General features: G+C 41.0%; 1 protein-coding gene across 2 annotated transcripts in view; it reads left to right on the forward strand.

Moving 5' to 3' along the window:
- The window catches only part of ULK4 (unc-51 like kinase 4), a 397,936-nt gene that overhangs the window by 207,078 nt on the left and 169,702 nt on the right, over window positions 1–21,156 (forward strand). For both annotated transcript variants that reach the window (XM_074945513.1, XM_074945514.1), the window contains exon 31: window positions 5,395–5,443. In XM_074945513.1, coding sequence (XP_074801614.1) covers window positions 5,395–5,443 — 49 coding nt within the window. The remainder of the gene's footprint in view (window positions 1–5,394; window positions 5,444–21,156) is intronic.

A 21,156-nucleotide genomic window follows, 5' to 3' on the forward strand; every position in this document is an offset into this window, starting at 1 on the left:
CATTGTACAACAAGTTGCTTATTAACCAGAATTTAACTTCACTACATAACAGTGCATGGTGTTACAAAATGTTCAGAGGTTCAGATATGAAACTGAACCCTTAGGAGAGAATTTATTTTAGCCAAAAATCTATAATATTTATTTCACTTGAAATTTATACTATATTTCCATGTAGTGTGCGAGGTCAAATTCATTTTTGAGTTATGTTGCCTAAGATAATCATGCTGATACAGTGCTTGAAAACTGTCCAGTGGAATGGTACTTTAAAAAACCTGATCTTGTTATATTGTTATAAAGTTAGTTAGGTTGTGGCACTTTATCTCAAACCTTTTCAGGATAAATGCTTCCTCACTGTGCTCTGCAGTTGTGTGTTTCTTTCCCTTGGGTACCTAGCTCTGTCCTCCAAGAGCTGCGATTTATATGTTAAAGTTACCAGAAGCACTGCAGGTATGCAGAAAATAAGGTGATTAATAGAAAATAAGTTAACTGCAAATAATGACAGACTTGTAAGGGTGGGGAGAAATGTTAATTTAAGTTTAATTATTACTCTGTGTTTTTATAGTTCAGAGAGAAACATAATACATAAGATGTATGTTCAGGTTTTGGATGGCTTACAAGTTTGAAATAAGGAGCCTTGTGATTCTCAGTCACCAATTCAAATCCATCTTGAGATGACAGTTAAGTGGCCTATATGAAATGAGTATGTGGGGTCAGTTGAATTCCTAGCAGTCATTGAGGTCGTCTTCATCAAAAACATCCTTAAAAATTGGTACCATTTTTAATAACCTAAGAGAAGAGGCCAGTGATGGTGGTTCTTTGAGTGAGGGTCCCTATTGTATTCCACAAGGATTTTGCATACGTGCACCATGCATCTGGAGCCAGAGGATTTAAAAATAGTGTCTGTTGGTCCACGCATGTGCCCCATGGTTTTGTCCGAGGTGATAAAGGACAGGGCAGACCGACTGTGTCTCCAGTTCCTTCTCACCACTGCGTGGTCCTAGTTGGAACAATCAGGATCCACTTATGTGTGGTGCATTTTAACAAAGTTGTATATAGTTAGTTTTTTACAGAATTTCACTGTTTTGATTGTTTTAAATAGTTTTTAGTAGTTTTAGAGTAGAACAGATAGTTGGGGGCTTATTTTTTCTTTGTAACCCCTCCTCCCCTGTACCCACGCATGTATACTAGACTATGCCAAAGACCCCAGGCTTTAAGATTTGTGCCTCCTACCCACGTATCTTTAGTAAGGACGAACATCAACGCTGTCTCTACTGCTTGTGAGAGGGCCACATCACATCCAGATGCAGTGTCTGCCAGTCCTTCCCAAGCTATACCTGAGAAGGTCGGGCTCTCCACCTCCAGAAGCACATCATGGAAGTTGCCATAAGGCCTCATTTGAATCCAGGCTGGGGAAAACCTCCCCCGTACACTGGCCTGAGACATCCAGGAGTGCCCCTCCAGCTACAGAGTCAGAGTCTGACACTGGTGGTATCACCACTATGGACCCCACACCAGGGCCTAGTCAGGAGGTGAGGAACCATGACCCTAAGCACGGCAGTAAGACTTCCTGCAAGCCCAAGAAAGGGGACACTCCTTCCACAGGCTCCAGCCGTGGAAGGGGAACACATGCCAAGCATCATAAACATGAGAAGAGGCCTCACAAGAAGGCAGATCCACCTGTACTGGGTACAGACCACCAACACTGACAACATCAGTGCCCCATAAAACAAGAGACCATTCTGTTTCGGGGAAGCCCATCGTTCCAGTGCTGGTACTGGGTACAGAGTGGGTGCCCTTAACTCCTGGGAGACTGGGGAGAGTGTCAAAACCCCAGGACATGTTTGTTCTGGGAGACGTAGTATCTCCACACTTTTCTGGACCCTCTCTGCCTCTAGGGAGATTATACCTTCTCATCAAGATGTGCTGCATTCAGCACAGAATCTAATTGCAGACTTGCTCAGCAGACAATGTATGGTCAATCATGAGTGGGAACTCCACAACACTGTATTATCGGACATCGTCAACAAACGGGAAACTCTGATCAGAGACCTTTTTGCATCCGCAGTGAACAGAAAATGCAGTGCATATTGTTCCAGTAGGGGCCTGGGTCATCACTCCCAGGGTGACGCCCTCATTCTCCCCTGGCCGAACCAATTCAATTACGTCTTCCCTCGTCTCCTGCTCCTACCACGGGTACTCCACAAGATCAGATGAGATGAGTGACAATCACCCTAATCACCCCCTGGTGGCCCAGACAGTGCTGGTTTCCCAACCTCCTTTGTATGTCAGCCTGTCCTCCAAATCCCATCCCCACCTTCCCAGATCTACTGATGCAGCACAATGGCAAGATCAGACATCCTAAACCATAGGTGGCTTCACCTCAGAATGTGGTATTTGGATGGGCATCTTCTCTAGAAAGGACATGTTCATCAGAAGTGCAAAACATCCTCTTTAGCAGCAAGAAAGAATCCACTAGGCTTTGTTACGGGGCCAAGTGGAAAAATTTTGCCTGCTGGCCCCCCGAAAAAGGAACTTTCCCCAGAAATGGTGGGGATTCCCCTCCTCCTGGACTATATCCTGTTTTTGAAAGCATCCAGTCTTATCTTCAACTCTCTCAAGGTCCCCCTAGCGGCAATTAGCACCTTCCACTCCCCAGTGAAGAACACTGTCTTACACACCTCTTGACTTCTAAGTTTTGGAAAGGCCTCATCAGAACCTTCCAACCCATAAAACCCAGAGCTACCTGCTTGACCTCAGCCTTGTTCTATCTGCACTAACTAAACCACCCTTCAAACCACTGTCGTCATGCTCCGTGTCCCTCCATGCCATGAAAGTCCCCTTCCTTGTTATCACTTCACCAAGAAGGGTAAGTGAACTTGGGGCCATGATGGCAGACCCTACTTTCGCAACTTTCCATATAGCTAAAGTCTCCCTGCACCTGTATCCCAAACTTCTGCCAAAGGTGGTCTCCCAGTTTCACGTTAATCAATCCATTCACTTACCTGTTTTCTTCCTGAAGCTACATGCCTCAGAAGAGGAATGACGACTCCACTCCATCAAAATATGTTGGGCCTTGGCCTTTTACCTGCAGAGGAAAAGGCCAATCAGATAATCCCCCAGACTGTTTGTTGCAACAGCTGAAAGAGTGAAAGATCAGGCAGTCTCAACAAAGAGAATCTCCAAGTGGATTTCAGGGTACATTGCACTCTGCTACCAAGTATCTGGCATGCTGCCACCCACTGGCATGCTGCCACCCACTGGGGTTCAGACTCATTCCATGAGAGCCCAGGTTTCAACTCTCGTCTCCACCTACAAGTACCGCTCTGGGATATACATAGAGCTACAGGAGCCAAGCTGGACTTTGTGTAATTGCTGTTTCTGGCTGCTATTGTGCTACTAGGCATAAGAACTGGTATCGGGGAGACTGTCTTCTATGATCTCAGTGCTCCCCCTGCTGACACCCAGATAGCATAGAAGAAAAGAAAGAGCAGCCTCCCTGAAATGTAAGGGTGTGGAGCTGGGCACAGCAGGTTGGGTATGGGTAGATGTTGAAAGGAACAGGGTCAGATTGTGGGGGAGCAGGGCGATAGGGACAGAAAAGGACAGGCTGGTGGGACATGAGTACTGGTTAGGAGGGGTTAGGTTGGTGGAGGACAAGTACTGAAGAGTTTACACTAATAGAGCAAACTCCATTCCAAAATCTGGAATTAACCTCAGGATTTCAGAGTCTCATCATTACCCTATGGTCTAGCAAATGGGGGAGGGATAGCTCAGTGGTTTGAGCATTGGCCTGCTAAACCCAGGGTTGTGAGTTCAATCCTTGAGGGGGCCATTTAGGGAACTGGGGCAAAAATTGAGGATTGGTCCTGCTTTGAGCAGGGGGTTGGACTAGATGACCTCCTGAGGTCCCTTCCAACCCTGATATTCTATGATTCTATGAAATAGTAGCTATGAAATCCCCTAGCAAAGTCTGAATCTCACCGTTTGCTTGTGGCTCGTCTGCATAGTATTACTATACCAAGTATTCTGAAAAAGTAGATTGTAGGCATCTCCAGTTTGGCAACCAAAATTAGTGGACACTTTGGATAGTTTTGGCCTTGATCTCTCAATGCTTCAGATCCTCATCTGTACAATGGGGATAACAATACCACCTAATCTCATGGGGATGTTGGGAAGATCGTCATTGTCTCTTCATGCTTCACAAACATAAATGGTGAAAGCACCAAATGAAAGCCAATGAGAAAATTAATAATTCTTTATTCAGTGGCATGGTTTGGATGGTGTGTGGTGACTAAGACATGGTGTAGCACATTGAGTGATGAGGATAAAATGAAATATCGAATAGCTTCCCAACCACTGAGCACCATCCATCCCGTGCACTGAATGAGGCAGGAATCCTGTGGAAAAAACAGTATGATATAGTTTTAACTGCTTGATCACATAATGTAGAGATACAAGGGGGTCAAATTAAGGTGGTAAAAGTGATCTTAATGTTGGCATTTTTGAACTTCTAGTGTTTGACGTTGTGGTCTTAACATTCTTTTAACTTAGTTTGATTTTTGTATGAGGTAAGTTATTAAGATTAAATTATTAAAACCGAATAGAACACTTTTAAAGCAAGTCAGATTTTAGCCATTTGGAAGTAAGGGACCAGTTCCTGTTAACTCTCATTGATTTGAGTGGGAACTTTAAAAGGAAGCAAATTAACCCATGGTTACTTCACAAGGATGTTGTGAAGGTTAATTTATTAATACACATAAAACACTTTGCAGTTGTAGGATGAAAAATGCTGTGTAAATCTAAATTGTTGTTGCTGTGGTCCTTTTTCTGAATATTCCCCTCTTATGATATATGATCTGTATCTGATTTTTATGGAGAAAATATTTAGAATATGCTGGTTGATCAGTTCCAATACTTTTTTTTTTAAAGAAGATGCTGCAAATTCATTGGACAGTATTATTTTAGAGTAGAGAAGATATTTAATTGGGCATACATACAAAATTACCACACAGCATACTTATAAATTCACTGTATGCTTTGTGGTCTATTAGTTCAAACTATTTCACCATCTACAATGCCTGTTTGATAGTATGTTTCTGAATTTTAATTAATTTCTGCCATTTAAAAAATATTAATTTTCTTACTGTTCCACTCATTTGCCTCACATCAGTAAGGCGAGCCCAAGGAGTAATTTCCACTGAAGAATTACATTGTTGTTTCTATTTAATAGCTGGAGTGGAATTCATTTATATGAAAAGTTAGTCAAAGAATGAGGTTCTAGGTCACAGATTTTAGTATCAAAGACTTCTGCTGCACTGCTCCCTGTGTAAGTTCATTGTGTTAAATAACAGATCATTAATATAAATAAAAATGTGTTTTAATTATTTTTTACAGCCTTGTTGAAGAAAGTAATCTTGTTCCTGTACTTTTCCAAGTTATTTTGGTAAGAACACATTTTATATATAATTTTAAACAGCTTTAAACAAATTTGTGTAGCATACAATGAAATGACCTGATTAAAACATTCTGTTAATAAATATTTCACTTGTATACATATGCCTTTATATATGTGAGTTGTATGAGTCTCCTCAGGTTGTTCAGCTTCATGATATCTATCAGCATAGAAAACTCTAGCATATACTTAACATACAGACTTATATGTGTAATGTAATCAGCTATTTACCATAGCAAAGATCTCCTTTCATGAGCCAAAGGAATTCCCTTCTTCAGATCTTAGTCAGCTTTGAGTTTTGAGTACTATACTGCATACTTGCTATCCATCAGCAAAGAAATAATCTCCATTACTACTAGACAGCATCAGTTTGGTTTCATTCTATAGTTTCAGAAAACTGCCTTCACAGACTCTGCTTATGCTGATAATGCTATTCCTGCCAACTCCAGATACCCGCCTTTAGCTCCTCTTCTTTTGGTACAAAAAGTCCAGGAGCATATTTTGGGTAATCACAGGCTAAGTTGAAAAAATTAATTTCCATCTCCCGAATATAGTTCTTCGTGTACAAAAGATCACAAAACACTGGTAGATAGCTCACGTTACTGGAGTATAGAAGAAATATTTCTCAAACAATCCACTGACACTGTGTTAGATACTGTGTTACTACTTGAAGTACCGCAAGAAGGATATCACAATTAGTATAAAAAAAAAAAAGTATACTATAAAAAGAGGTGAAAAGGCTTGTGTATTTGGTATGATAAGTATGTTTACATCTTATATGTTGCAGAAATTGTTCAAAGGTCCATTTTTCTCTTTTCTGAAATTGTATGTAAGTGTCTGCTGTAGTTCTTCCAGTGGTGCAACTGGAAACTACACAGGGGTTAAGAGGAACACAGGAACTGTGACTATTGGTGAGATCACAAGAGTTGTCAGGCAAGTCCAATATTCTGTTTTTAACAGTGGTCACTACCAGACTCTTCAGAGGAAGCTGCAGTTATCCCAATAATGCAAAAATTTCACTTGTTAATCCCCTGATCAGAGGCTAATCTATTTAAAGATTGGTATTCTTCACTTAATTGTCATCAGCTTCACTGAGGGAATGGCAATGGCTTCCAGCAGCACCACCTTAAACTTCTGCATGCCCACCTGAAAGGGGAACATTGTGTTGATTCCCTTGCTTCTAATACAATTAAATCCCCGCTTCAATACTAATAGAACATCTCTTCTAGATCAGGCTTGTAATAATGCTCCTAAAGAGCAAATGGTTAGCCTTTTAAGATGGCTTAGATTGTACCAAATGAAAGGTAGTTTCAAAACATTTCCAAAGAAAGCATAGGCAGACTCCACATTTTCCTTCCCTCCCCACACTCACACACAGTGGAGTCATAAATGTAAGGTTCCTCACAGGCTAGAGACCAAATTTGGAGCTGCTTGTTAAAATATTGATAGCATATAAGTATATCACTGATCATTTCCAGTTCTCTCTCATTCCCTTTTTACTTGTGTTTTATTGACAAACTCATACTAGGGAAATGTTATGTTGTGTTAGTGTGCTCTTGATGAATACAAAATATGTGTGATTTATGGAGGTCAAGCCCATTGCGTACTTTTTATTGTAACTTCCTTGAAATTTAATCTTATTCAGGGTAGAAGTTGTTCATTAATGTGGTTCTGAATCAGCTTTGATTTTTCCCTGCTTAGGTTTAAGTATTTTCATCTTCTCTTTTTCATTGAAGTGATTTATTTCATTGCCTATTATATTAAATCACTTTAATACCGAATAACCCAGATAAACCTTTTTTTATTAAAAAAAAAAAAAAACCCAAACTGTTCATTGATGACAGATTTTTCCAGTGGCATTCAGAATATTGCTGTCATCACGTTTTATATACATTCAGGTATACATAAATCTTTGAGAAGCAATTCTTGTGGCAAATATAAACAATAAAAACAAAGGTTACACAACACAATTTGGACAAATGATTAGTTCTGACCTGGTTTAAGTCCTACTTATAAGTAGTACTTGAAGAAAGACACGGTAAAATACATGAATCAGATGTTTCATAGGAAGGCATACAACAGACTAACACTTGAAGTTTAACTCTCAAAACTCTGGCATTTTGCTGATTGCCAACCAATTGAATTTTTAGAAGGAAATACTGTATATAAAAGATCAATAGCTACAATCTTAGTAGAGTTAATTGTAGAAATCTGTCTCAGATTTAGGAGAAAAGATTTAATGATTCTTTTGTTTCTAAAGATAATAACCTTTATCTGAAACAGTAACCTCTGGAGTCTGAGGTCCATTGTGTAGAAATGGGAGAAATTGGAGTCAGTCAGTAATTTTTGTTTTCATTTCACAAGTTGATCTAATATGGTCTCAAACTAGTTTCTAGAGAATAAAGAGAACATTAACTAGCTGAAAATTGTCTGTAAGACTGTTGATCTGTGAAAATGTCATAGGTATCTTATACTGCTCGGGTGTGGGAATGAATCACAATTTTTAGGGGGAAATTTTCCTTTGTCAGCATGCTGTGTTTTCCTAAGAGAGGTTTTGTAGTTGCCTGTGTTACCATTGGGACGCTCCGCAAAAGTACCCATGGTTGTGAGGCGCCTCTCCACTACCTGCCCTTAGTGTGAAGCAGTCTTGTCTGTGCCTGCTGTAGCTCAGCTCCCTGAAACCAACAGCCTCTGGTAGCACAAGCACTATCTTCCAGGCCTCCACAGGCCTTTCTGTGTCTGTACAGGTTTGATAGGCACATGCTAACACCCAAATTCTCTGGGTATTTCCTGCGATGTCCAGCCCCTTATCCCCTGAACACTCACAGAATTACCAGGACTGCTGTTCCCAAAGGAACTGTACACACCAGCTTGTAAGATTTAACTCAGGACCATCATTATGCTTAATATCACAGCACTTAAATATTTTTACTGTGAAAACAAGAATAATTTTATTGTCAAAGAATAGAGACTCACTATTTCTTGAATAAGGATATCTGAAGCGAACAGTTAATATAAAACAAAATCATAACATGCTTTCTAGGCACTTTCAAACAGGTCTGGTTGAGGCCCCTTTTTCATGAAGCAAAATCGCTGTCCTTTTACATCTCCAGTGCAAGTTGCAAGGATGTCATCTTAGCCTCCCATAGTGGAGCAAAACTTTGATGTGTACCCCCAGATAGAGATCTCTCTCCCACACCCCCATCCTCCTTGCTGGTGACCAGTACTGTACCTTGATACAGACCATAAAAACATGAGACACTGGCTTTCATTTGAGACTTCACATAACATTCTTTGGTGAACTAAAATTTACATGCCAGACCCAAGAGATCCCTGTAATCCCTCTGCACTCCCTTGCCAGTCAGTATTAAGAGTTACTTGGGTTATATCCATGTATGGCAATCCTCTTCCCCCTCTTTCCCCCCCCCCCCGCCCTTGCGTTCCAGTGGACCAGTCTCGGAAATTCCCTAAAGTGGAGCGCTTACTTCCCTATCAGACCAAATCTAGTCAACCAGGGAAGATTTTGAGACTCACATGCAATTGTAGTAAACTTGCTCTTTATTTACCTGGGAGGACAGACAGAGAGAGCAGTTTATGATAGCTGTTGTTCTCTAAGACCTCTTTTTGATGTGAAAGGAAGAAACTAATGCTTGTAATAAACAGCTCTCCCTAGCTGACCTTGGAAAATTACCTGTCAGTTATGGAAGAGCAAGAAAGATGCTAGGGCTTTTAAACGGTTTTGTTTGTTGTGTGCGTGTGCATACGTACAAACTTGTCAGTGTGAGTGGGAAAGAAGTTGAGGTTGGATAATTGATTCCTATTTGTTTGGCAACAGATAAGAGCATAACAATAATAATTTACGTATCTAAAGATCTCAAAATTCTGTATAAACATTCATTAAGTCTTACCATACCCTGAAAGGTAGATATTATTTTACCCATTTTACAGATGGGTAAATTGACATCTAGAGTTGTTAACTGACCTGTATAGTGTGACATGGAGAGCCAGTTAGATAATTGGAAATAGAACCCCAGTCTCCTCATTCCAAGCCTAAACCATGTTACGCCAAGAAACTGTAACTTTGATGTGAAGAACAAAAGAGGAGAGAGAGCTTGTTTGCACCCTGAGCAGTGTCCCAGTTTTCAGCATAAGACCCTTTTTCCTCTTGTGTGGTTTCAGAGTATGTTAACTTTTCTGCTAAATCAATAAACTTCCAGAGACAGAATCTGCAACTTTGCTTTGCAGAGTTTGAAATACATTGTACTATAAAAATTAGACTTAATCAGTCACAGTGTTTGGTACTGTACTGCTCCATTTACTTCTGCTTGTATCTCCCTGTGTCTGGGACTAATGGGCGGGTCCACACGGGTGAATGGACTCCTCAGCTGCTAGAATTTTGGCTCTGATAATAATTATTAATAATTTTTCCTTTAGTATTTCCAAGATTGCCCCTTCTCAAGAATAGCTGGCCCCAAACTTTCCACTCTTTCTCTATGTCCATCCATCAGGACATGGACTTTTCTGCTCTGTAGGAATGGTTTATTCCCAAAATAGGATGGCAAGGAAAAAGTGCCTGGATTGTGGCAATAGTCTTACCTATTTCTGAGGTGATGTTGTCATGCCTCTTCTGTAGTCAGCTGCCTCTTCGATGGCCTTGGTACATACTGTCTTCTCAGCCTCCAGAGAATCAGTGGGGGGCTAGCGTGAACCTGTTTTTACACTAAGATGGGGGCAGGAATGCTTTGATGCAGCCCTTGCCATAGCGCTTTTGTAAGGCCTACCAGGGTGGCAACAGCTCCTCTTTGGTTAGAGCCTCTCCTTTCTTTACTTTCACCAGTTAGGAGAAAAGTAAAGAAACAGTCCTTGGGGACTGTAACAACGTTTATAGGGGTAAGCGTAAGTTAATTCTGTATGTTCACTCAGTCCTTGGCCTCTGTGCTGAAACTGCCATGAAAGGTAGCAATTTGCATTGAATTAACAATACCTATGAGCATAACTCTGTTGTCATGAGCATATATCCGTTCAAACTGGACAGACTACCAATTCCTTTCACACAGGCTAAGCAGCTGTCACACTGAAACTTTCATTCCCACCTAACCTGGGTTAGATTTTTACTGGGGGCCTAGACAGAGCAAGCTCCCATTACCGATCACCTGAGCAATGCAGTGCTCCATAAATTTTATACCTAAAGTTTTGATGACTGGATAAAATTCAGGCACCATGCCACTTCACTGAACTTGAGTATTGTCAAAAATAATCAGAAAAAATATATAGAATGGATATATTTGCAGAAGGCTGCTGTGTTTGATTATTGGTTTTGATTAAACTTAATAGAAAACGAAATCTGTGGGTTATAAATTTTCAGATTTTTTTTCTTTGATAGTATTAAAAATAGAAGAATGTATGCATGCATTCAAGAATTGCAAATGCTTTCTCTGAATATTTTAGGGAAACTGACAAAAAACAGAAATAAGGTGGGGTTTTTTAATAAAAAAAATATTACAACAATAAATAGCTTTAGTAAGAAAACCAGGGTCTGAAGAATTGAGTGTCCAAGGAGAAAGACAAGGTTGGAGATGCATTTGCTGGAAGAAGAGCCTAGGGTTCTTTCAGAGGAGTCTGAGTATAGGTACTTTTCCAAAAGAAGTACTGAGAATGGAATAAATAGTTATTTGGCTGTTGTTGCACTTATGAAGTGTTAACCAGAACAAACTATAAACATGGTGGTTCTTCGAGCAGTTGCAGAGATGTATGTCACTGAGGTCTGTTTTCCAGAACCAGAGGCTTTTGCCTAGCAGTACCCATAAATGGGTAGTGCTTGCACCTCGTAGTTGTGGCTCCTCCCCTCGTTGTATGAGGCAGCCCCCCCCCCCCGCCCAGTTCCTTCTCACCGCCTGTGACAGGAGTTCGAGCTCTGTGTGGTTATAGTCTCTCAACTTCACATTTAGGGCAAGTCTACACTAAAAAATTAAGTCAACCTAAGTTACGTTGATGTACAGCCACTGCAGTAATTGAAGTAGTTTTACACATCCACACTATGCTTCTTGTGTTGGCTGTGCGCATCCTCACCAGGAGCGCTTGCACCCATTTAATTGCCAGTATGGGGCATTGTAGAATGGTTTCTGAAAGGCAGCAACAATCGATGTAAGTGGTGACTTCAAATCAGTTGCAAGCCCAGGTCTCGGCAGTCCTCCTCCTTGCAGAAATGCTGGAATCCTCCCTTCTGGGTACGTCTTCCCGAGCGCCAAACCAGGTTTCGACTTAGCTGAGACCCTTGTCCTCATCACCAGATAATGCTGTGCTGCCTGGTTCATCCTCCCCTTCTATTCCGGAGGACTTCAAAACGTACCAAGATCTTTTATGCCGTGTAGCCGCATCCCTGGACATCAAGGCAGAGTTTTTCCAGGAAAACGCACACAAACTGGTAAACGTTCTACAGCCTGCTGTCCCTGGGAGAGTGGCCCTCCTGGTCAATGACGTGTTCCTCGAGCCATCGAGAGCCCTGTGGAGTACACTGGCCTTGGTATCACCAATAGCTATGTACACAGAAAAATGTTACTTTGTTCCCATGCAGGATTTGAAGGGTTCTATTCCCATCTGTCTCTGAATTCCCTGGTCATAACAGCACTAAATGACAGGGCCTGGCAGGGTAGGTTCAAGTCTACCCACAGGACAAAGACTCCAAGTGGTTGGATCATCTGGGCAAGAAGATCTACACCTTGCCGTCCCTACAGATGAGGATTGTGAATCAACAAACTTTGCTGTCCAAGTATAATTTCCTCAATTGATCAGCAGTATCTAAATTTGAGGACCAGTTGCTTGAGGCCTCGTGAGGCGTTTCAGGCATTCATTGCATTCAGGCATTTGTTGGTGGCCATAACATCCTTGCAGTCTGCTCTTCATGTTGCAGACACATTGGCCAGGGGGATGGCATCTGCAGTTACTATGAGGAGGGCTTCCTAGTTGCAACACTCTGGGATTGCTTTGAATGTCTAGCAAGCCATTGAGGACTTGCCCTTTGATGGCTGAGTCTTGTTCTCAGACAAGACTGATGACACTTTGCACTCCTTTAAGGATTCAGGGGCTACCTTGAGGTCCTTGGGAGCATACATACCATCCACACACAGACGCCACTATGGGATGCAGCAGCAGCAACAATATTGCCCTCAGCATTCCTTTGTGCAACCTTTCCCCCTGAAACAACAGAACTACCCTAGAAAGAGGGATAGATCCCACAAGAGGAAGCAGTCAGGGTCAGGCTTCAGACAGTCCACATGCCCTCTCTCAGTGCCTGCTAATCACCTGACCCCTTAGTCCAGAGCACTGGTCCAGTAGTTACTCTGCCCTCTTTGTCTCCCTGTCTCTTTGGGGGCTGGCCAGCTCATATTTACAGTGCTTGGCACTCAATTACTTCTGACAACGGGGTCCTAGACACTGTCAGATTGGTCTATGCAATCCAGTTTCTCTCCACACCCCTTTTCCACCCCCTTCCCCATCCCTCTTCAGGGACCCTCCTCACAAGACACTGCTCATTGAGCTGGTCAGCTCTCTGCTAACCTTGGGAGCGGTGGAAATAGTTCCACGGTGTATGGTCACGGTGATAATGAACCTCAGAAAGAAGGGAACCCATATCTTCCTGTATCTGAACAACTGGCTGCTGACGGACAGGTCCAGAGAAGAAGTTCTTTCTCACATAGACACTACACTGCGCTTGCACAACTGGGTCTCATCCTAAACATTGGGAAGTCAACTTTGGTTCATGCTCAGAAAATAGAGTTCACTGGGGCCTTAATAGACTGTGCGAGTTCGAGCGTTTTTACTTTCTGACCATTTTCAGGTGATTCACCTTGGTCTGCAGTTTCAGCCTTCCACGACAGTTCAGATGTGCCTGATACTCTTGGGCCACATGTCTGCTTGCACGCAGGTGGTCCTGCTCACAGGGTTGCATCTTCAACCTCTTTGAATGTGGCTCAGGATAGTTTACCATTTGACTCTCCACCCCTTGGACAGATTGGTCCATCTACCTCAACTGGTCCTGGATTCCTTGCAGTGATGGATGTTTCTGGAAACTGTATTCCAGGGCATTCCATTTGTCCAGCCCCTACCAATCAGGTCTGTTGTCAGCAATGCCTCCCTGATGGACTGGGGTCGCTGAAAGTTCAAGGTCTGTGGTCAGCGCAGGAGGCCTCACTGCAGATCAACGAGCTGGAGCTTTGGGCCATCAACAATGCCTTCCTGGATCACATTGGGGCTCAGTATTTTGCATACTTATAGACAATATCACCGTGATATATTTTGTGAACAGGAAAAGAGGAGTACGCTCCAGGGTCCTCTGCCAAGAGGCAGTCAGGTTGTGGCAGTTCTGCACTGAGGAGCATATCACTTCAAGAGCCAATCAGTTGCCCAGCACACTGAATCATCTCATGGACATCACCAGAAATTATTCCCTGAGTCATGAGTGGTCCCTTAAGACAAGTGCCCTGCAGGTCATCTTTGCAGCTTGGAGCATTTTGACAATCAACCTGTTTGCTACAAGGGACATCAGAAAATGCCTTCTGTTCTGCTCTCTTGAGGGTCTCAGTCTGGGCTCCCTTTCATCTCAGCTGGCAGTTAGCTCTTCTGTACGCTTTTCCTCTGATCCTGATCATTTCACAGGTCATTCTCAACCTGAAAGCGGGTCAGGCCAAGCTCATCCTCATTGCCCCAGCCTGCCCAAGGCCGTGTTGGTTCTCTGACCTTGTGCTGTGGATTCAGCTTCCCATAACCTTCCTCCCGATCCTGACTTCCTCATGCAGAATCACAATCATCCCTGGCATCCTGAGCTCAGCTCCCTGCATCTGACTGTGTATTTGCTTCGTGGTTGAATGAGGAGGAAGAGTGTTGTTCAGCAGCCTTCAACAGGTTCTGCTGAACAGTAGAAAGTCTACTATTTGGCTAAATGGAAGTGGTTTGCTGTGTGGTTGTTGGCCCACAGAGTTCAACTGATGCTGGCCTCTATGCAAGACATCTCGAAGTATTTGCTGCATCTTTGGTTGTTGGGCCTTGCGCTTAGCTCATTGAGGGTGCATCTGGCAATGATTTCTGCATTTCATCCCCCCACCCCCCCATTCTTGGAAAATCAGTCTTTTCCAATGCCGTGATAGCAAGATTCTTAAAAGGAATCCTTCATCTCCATCTGCTGGTCCAAGACCCGGTTCCACTGTGGGACCGGCAGCCTTAATGGGACCTCCGTTTGAGTCCCTGGAATCTTTTCGCTTCCCACTTTTGTGTGGAAAAAATTCATTCCTGGTTATAAAAACATCTGCAAGGAGAGTCTGTGAATTGCAGACTCTGATGGCAGAGCCTTCTTACACACAATTCTCCAAGGAGAAAGTGACTTTATGGCTACACCCAACATTTTAGTATTGAGTGATTTCTGGGTTTTTTGAACCAGGTAATATATTTACCTTTGTTCTTTCCTAATTCACATTCATCTCTGGAGAAGCAGCATCTCCATATGTTAGATATTAGTTTTCTATCTGGACAGGACTAAACCATTTCATGCTTCACCTTGTCTGTTTTTGTGTCATATGATCGGCAAGCAGTCTCTTTACAGATGATCTCTAAACGTCATAAGACTGCATATGAAATAACTTCAACTATGTCTCCTCAGTGGGTGCAAGCTCATTCTACGAGAGTTCAAGCTACATCAATAGCGTTCCTCAGTGATTTGTCAATATTGGACCTAAGTGTTCACACAAGGAGTTATACCTAGAGTCATGCAAATCTGCAGATATACGCATCTCTGGACCATGTTTGCAGATCAGATGCAAATACAAATTTTGTAACTGCGCAGGGCTTTAATTATACCAATATAACTATAGTGTTTTAAATTTACACTTTGGGTTATACCAGAAAAACACTTTCTCATGTAAGTAAGACTTCAGAGCCGAACTCTTGGACTAGCCAAGCTTGGGAACAAGGCTGTGTCTGGATTTTGTTTCATTTTGCGTGCCTTTTGTAAACAGTACCAAACTACAGGAAGTGCGTAGGTTCAGAGCAGCTACAACTTGTATTTGAAGCAGATTGAGGAAGCATCCTGTTCACATTTGGTGTCAGATATCATGTCTTTTTTTTTTTTTCTGTTAAGCCTCACTGAATCACAGAAATGTAGGACTGGAAGGGACCTTGATAGGTCAGCTAGTCTAGTCCACTGCATTGAGGCAGGGCTAAGTATTATTTAGATCATCCTTGACCAGGTGTTTGTCTAACTTGTTCTTGTTCTCCATTTGAGGCCTTACCAGTGCTCAGTAGAGTGAAAGAATTGCTTCTTGTATCTTGCTTACAACACTCCAGCGAATGCATCCCAGAATGATGTTCACTTTTTTTTCAACAGTGTTACATTGTTGATTCTTATTTAGTTTGTGATCCACTATAACCCTGAGATCCTTTTCTGCAGTGCTCCTTCCTAGGCAGTCATTTCCCATTTTGTATTTATACAGTTGATTATTCCTTCATAAGTTGTAGAACTTTGCATTTGTCCTTATTGAATTTTGTCTTACTTATTTTGGACCATGTCTCCAATTTGTCAAGAGCATTTTGAATTCTAATCCTGTCCTCCAAAGCACTTGCAACCCTTCCCATTTTTATGTCCTCCACAGACTTTATAAATGTACTCTTTATGCAATTATCCAAGTAATTTGTGAAGATATTGAATAGAAACGGACCCCGGACAGATCCCTGCAGAACCCCATTAAATATACCTTTTCAGCTTGACTGTGAACCATTGATAACTACTCTTTGAGTACACTTTTCCAACCAGTTGTGCACCCACCTTGTAGTAGGTTCATTTCTTTAGGCTTTATTTTTCTAGTTGCTTATGAGAAGGTCATGTGAGACTGTATCAAAAGCCTTATGAAAGTCAAGATGTATCACAACTACTTTCCTCTATCCACAAAGCTTGTCACCCTATCCAAAAAGAATATTAGGTTGATTTGACATGATTTGTTCTTGACAAATCCAAATTGACTGTTAGTTAACACCTTATTTTCTTCTATGTGCTTACAAATTGATCATTTGATTATTTGCTCCATTATCTTTCTGAGCACTGAAGATAACCTGGCTGGTCTATAACTCCCTTGATTCTTCTTATTCCCCTTTTTATAGATAGGCAGTTTAGGCACTATATTTGCCTTTTTACAATCCTCTGGGATCAGTCCCATCCTCCATGAGTTCTCAGAGATCATCACTAATGGCTCAGAGATCCGTTCAGCCAGTTAAGGATTCTAGAATGTATTTGGTCACGCCTTGCTGACTTGAAGACATCTAACTTGTCTAAGTAATTCTTAACTTGTTCTGGCCTTATTTTAGCCTCAGATCCTATCCCATTTGCACTGATGTTCACTATGATAGTCATCTGATCACTGTCTACCTTTTTTGGTGAAAACTGAAACAAAAAAGGCATTTAACACGTCAGCAATTGCTGTGTTTTCTGTTGTTGTCTTTCCCTTCTCTTCGTCTAATGGGCCTATCCTGTCCTTGGTCATTCTCTTGCTTCTAATGTATTTGTAAAATGTTTTCTTGTTATCCTTATGTCCCTAGCTAATTTGGTCTCATTTTGTACCTTGGCTTGTTAATTTTGTTCTTACATGCTTGTGTTGGTTTTTTATATTCATCCTTCATAATTTGACCTAGTTTCCACTTTTTGTAATTACTCTTTTTTTTATTTTAGGTCATTGAAGATCTACTAGGTAAGCCAGGGTGGTCTCTTACCATACTCCTCTCTTTCCTGCACATTGGTATAGTTTGCTCTTGTGCCCTAATAATGTCTCTTTAAAAAACTGCCAATTCTCCTGAACTTTTTTCCCCCATGAGACTTGCTTCCCCTGAGATTTTACCTACCAATTCTCTGAATTAGCTGAAATCTGCCTTCTTGAAATCCATTGCCTTTTTTTTTTCTGCTTCTTTTCCTCCTACCATTCCTTCGAATCATGAACTCTTATAATTTCATGGTCACTTTCACCCAAGCTGCCTTCCACCTTCAAATTCCCAACCAGTTCCTCCCTATTTGTCAGAATCAAATCTAGAACTGCCTCTCCCCTATCACTTTCTCCACCTTCTGTAATAAAAAGTTGTCTCCAGTGTATTCCACTGCATTATTACCCTGCTGCATTATCTTCCCAACAGATGTTTGGGTAGTTGAAGTCCCCCATCACTATCAAGTCCTGTGCTTTGGATGATTTTTTTAGGTGGATGAGGCTTTTTTTTTTTTTTTTTTTACAATAACTTTTTTTTTCCTTTTAGGTGGTCTATAGTAGACCCCTCCCATGACACCATCCTTGTTTTTTACCCCTTTTATTCTTACCCAGAGATTTTCAACAGGTCAGCCTGCAACTTCTATCTCAACCTCAGTGCAAGTGTATACATCTTTGATATACAAGGCAACACGTTCTCCTTTTTGTCCCTGCCTCTCCTTCCTGAACAAGATATACTCTTCTTCACCAATATTCCAGTCATGTGAATTATCCTACCAAGTCTCTGTGTTGCCAGTCACATTGTAATTATGATTATTCACTAGTATTTCTAGTTCTTCCTGTTTATTCGCCATACTTCTTGCTTTAGTGTACAGACATATAAGATTTCCATTAGATTTCCCCTCTGTATTCCCTTTTATCTCTCCTTTGCAAAAGTGTTATAAAAAAGGAAAAGTATTGGTGAGAAGATTAAAAAATGGAACAGGATCTCATCAGTTCTTCCATTCCACTTAGCCTCAGTTTTCTGCTTGGGGTAGGCAATCAACTATTCTCTTGAGGGAAGGGGTTGGAAGACAGGACTGGTGAGATGCAGCTATTTCCTCTTTTTTCCCCCAGGAGCCAATAGGGGACCAGCAGGGATAGGAGACTGTGGCTGGTGGATCCTAATCAGAAGTTAATGCAAAAGACAAGACTTAAAAGTTCATCTCCCTCCCCAAGCCTCCCAGGCTGGCTGTGTATCTCTTGGGGCCACCATGCATCTACCACTCAGAACAGCTATGGGTGTCTGCAGGGATGCAGGTGCTTGTCCCTGGTCCATACAGTCAGCTGTAGATCTTCCAGGATTGCTATTTGAAGTAGTAGATCTTCTATGTTCAGAAGGAAGCATAACGTTCTGCTGCCACTCTGTTGCTCTGGCAGATGCACATATAGAAGACGCCAATGACATAAGCACTAGAGCTTCTCACTAGAAAGTCAATGATTGTTCCTTAACTCAGCCTCAGCTTCTAATTTTTAAAAACTAGTATGACTGAGAACAGCTAATGCAACCCATGTTTTAAAAACAGGGAATTGACTTTTGTTTGAATAGCTTTATATGTGATATTTTGCACTTGTTGAGAGATTCAATACTACTTTAAGAAAGCAAAATGTAATGGTTTATTTAGCTGTGCTCCAGCAGTACATTGCAGATATTGTGGAATGGCTGCATTTCGGAGCTATCTTAAAGTTAGAGAAGAAGAATGGTTTTGTGAGTAATGTGTGGGACGGTTAGTCAAAAGCATTAGGAGTTTATTCATAGTTTTTCCGCAGACTTCCTGTGTGACCTTGACTGTGACACTTAATCTCTCTAACACATTTTTCCTATTTATAAAATGGGGATAATACGTTTTAGGGGGTTTATGAGGCTTAATTCATTAATAATTTGAGCTGCTCTTATACTATGGAGATGAGTACCCTACTGCTTCCAAACAGTAGTAGATTTTATACAGTATTTAAAGGTCCAAGCTTGATCTCTGAGAGAGGATACCAACAATCTTATTTTCTATTAGTCCATCGATGGAGCCGAGTTAACACTGGTTTTGGAGAGATTTCATATTCCACTTCAGACAGAAGGTAGAGCATTGTTTTGGTGGTTGAGGGAAATTACAAAGTGCAGAAGACAAAGAAATAGGCAGTATCTTTATTCAGATATTTGTAGAGGAGAGGTGCCTGGCAAATACAGAAAAATTAAATGGAAAAAAGATAAAAATATACAGTATCTTAATTTTAAAATCATGATTTTAATTAACAAATTACATCCCCTTGTGAGAGCCCTTGGGGGAGAGGTTTATATATCTGCACATCAGAAAGACATGGTCAGTGTTGAATTATTAATTCAATAATTGGGTCCAGAGCTCACAGTTGTTTTTCGCAGTGTTCTTAGTATTCACTTGCAAACACAAAATTTTATTTCATGAAATGACAAAAATCATCGTCCTAACTCTGGATGACAGAAACTGAAGCGCTATGTGCTAAAAGATCGGGGTCAAAATCCTAGCTCCATTGTAGTCAATGGCAAAACTCCATGGGGTCATGATTTCTCCCCAAGTCTTATTGGATAATATGAAATTGTTTTCCCTGGAGGATCGTCTTAGAAAGCTAATCAAAAATGTCAGCAAAGATCATGGTCATTGTGGGAGTTTTGCCTCTAACTTTAATAAGAGAAAGATTTGGCCCTAAATATTATTGTAACTGCTATGCTGGACTCTCCGTGAAGTCATGTTTACTTAGAAAACTTAGTTTCCAAAAAAGAGCACTATGAGTTGAACAAGTGACATGCAATATTTGTGAGGTGTGTGCCAGACCTGATAGTGACATACAGTAATGACTTAGACAGCAGTGTTATGCCTTTCACTTCACTGAGAAGCATGTAACAACCGCTTCTCATGCTACGCATGCAGTTTAATAATTCAGTTCTTTTCTGTCTTCTCACTAATGTAATCCTGATACAGTTAAATTAATAACCATTTAACTTTTAGCAGTCAGTAAGATGAAACTATATATGGATTGATGACAGAGTAATATTATTCGATTAAGACTATTTTTCATGTTGTATGTCAATCCTTCCCCTTCCCCCAAAGATGTGTGTGAAGCTACCTGCTGACATCAGATCGTGCCCCATATACACATTTATGAGGGCAGAATTTATTCCACAATGTTTGTCATAGATTTTATAGTGTTCTTGTATAGCAAGTGGATTCAGGTATTTGCAACCTGAAGAAATTGTTTCGCATCACTAAGGTCTTCTATTGTGGTTGTACCATAATTACACTAGATAACTAATTTCCTTTATAGAAATAAAGGACTACTGAGGGACTTTGGCAAACTCTTCTTTATTTATTACAAATCTCTATTCATATGTACACTTCCTCTTGGCTTTTTCAGACCTTGCCCCACAAAGAGTAGATTTTATAGATAATAAATGAGTCTTTAAAATGTTTATCAGTAACATACAGATGGATGAGATCATGAATAAGCGGCCAGGTGCATAGGTACATGTTTTACAGAAATGGTGACTGATTACTGCTGACACAAAAGCCAGTTTTCTGATTTTATTGCCAATCTCAGTGCTATTGAAAACTTTGTGTATGTCTTTGATCTCTCAGATTATAATTCATTTTACTTTCCGTCATGGAAATTAAGCAGTACAAGAACAGTGCTCTTTTGTTCTTATTTTGATAAGGTTTCTATGCTAGTCACAAGTGAACAGTCACTGTTTGTACAATATTATGGTATAGTTTTGTTCTAAGTTTACTTGTAAAAATAAAGCATTTGTTATCTTGACAAATTGTCCTTTGAAATGTACTATGTAATCACTTTTGGGCCTTGCACACTCATCTCTTTAGGTCTCTTGTCCGTATATCATTTTATTTCTCTGTACATTGAAAGAGAGGGGCTTTTTTTCTTTTTATTTCCCTAAAGTGACTTCCAGCT

The sequence above is a fragment of the Natator depressus genome, chromosome 2 (assembly GCF_965152275.1).
Source record: "Natator depressus isolate rNatDep1 chromosome 2, rNatDep2.hap1, whole genome shotgun sequence".
NCBI classification, from domain to species: Eukaryota; Metazoa; Chordata; order Testudines; family Cheloniidae; genus Natator; species Natator depressus.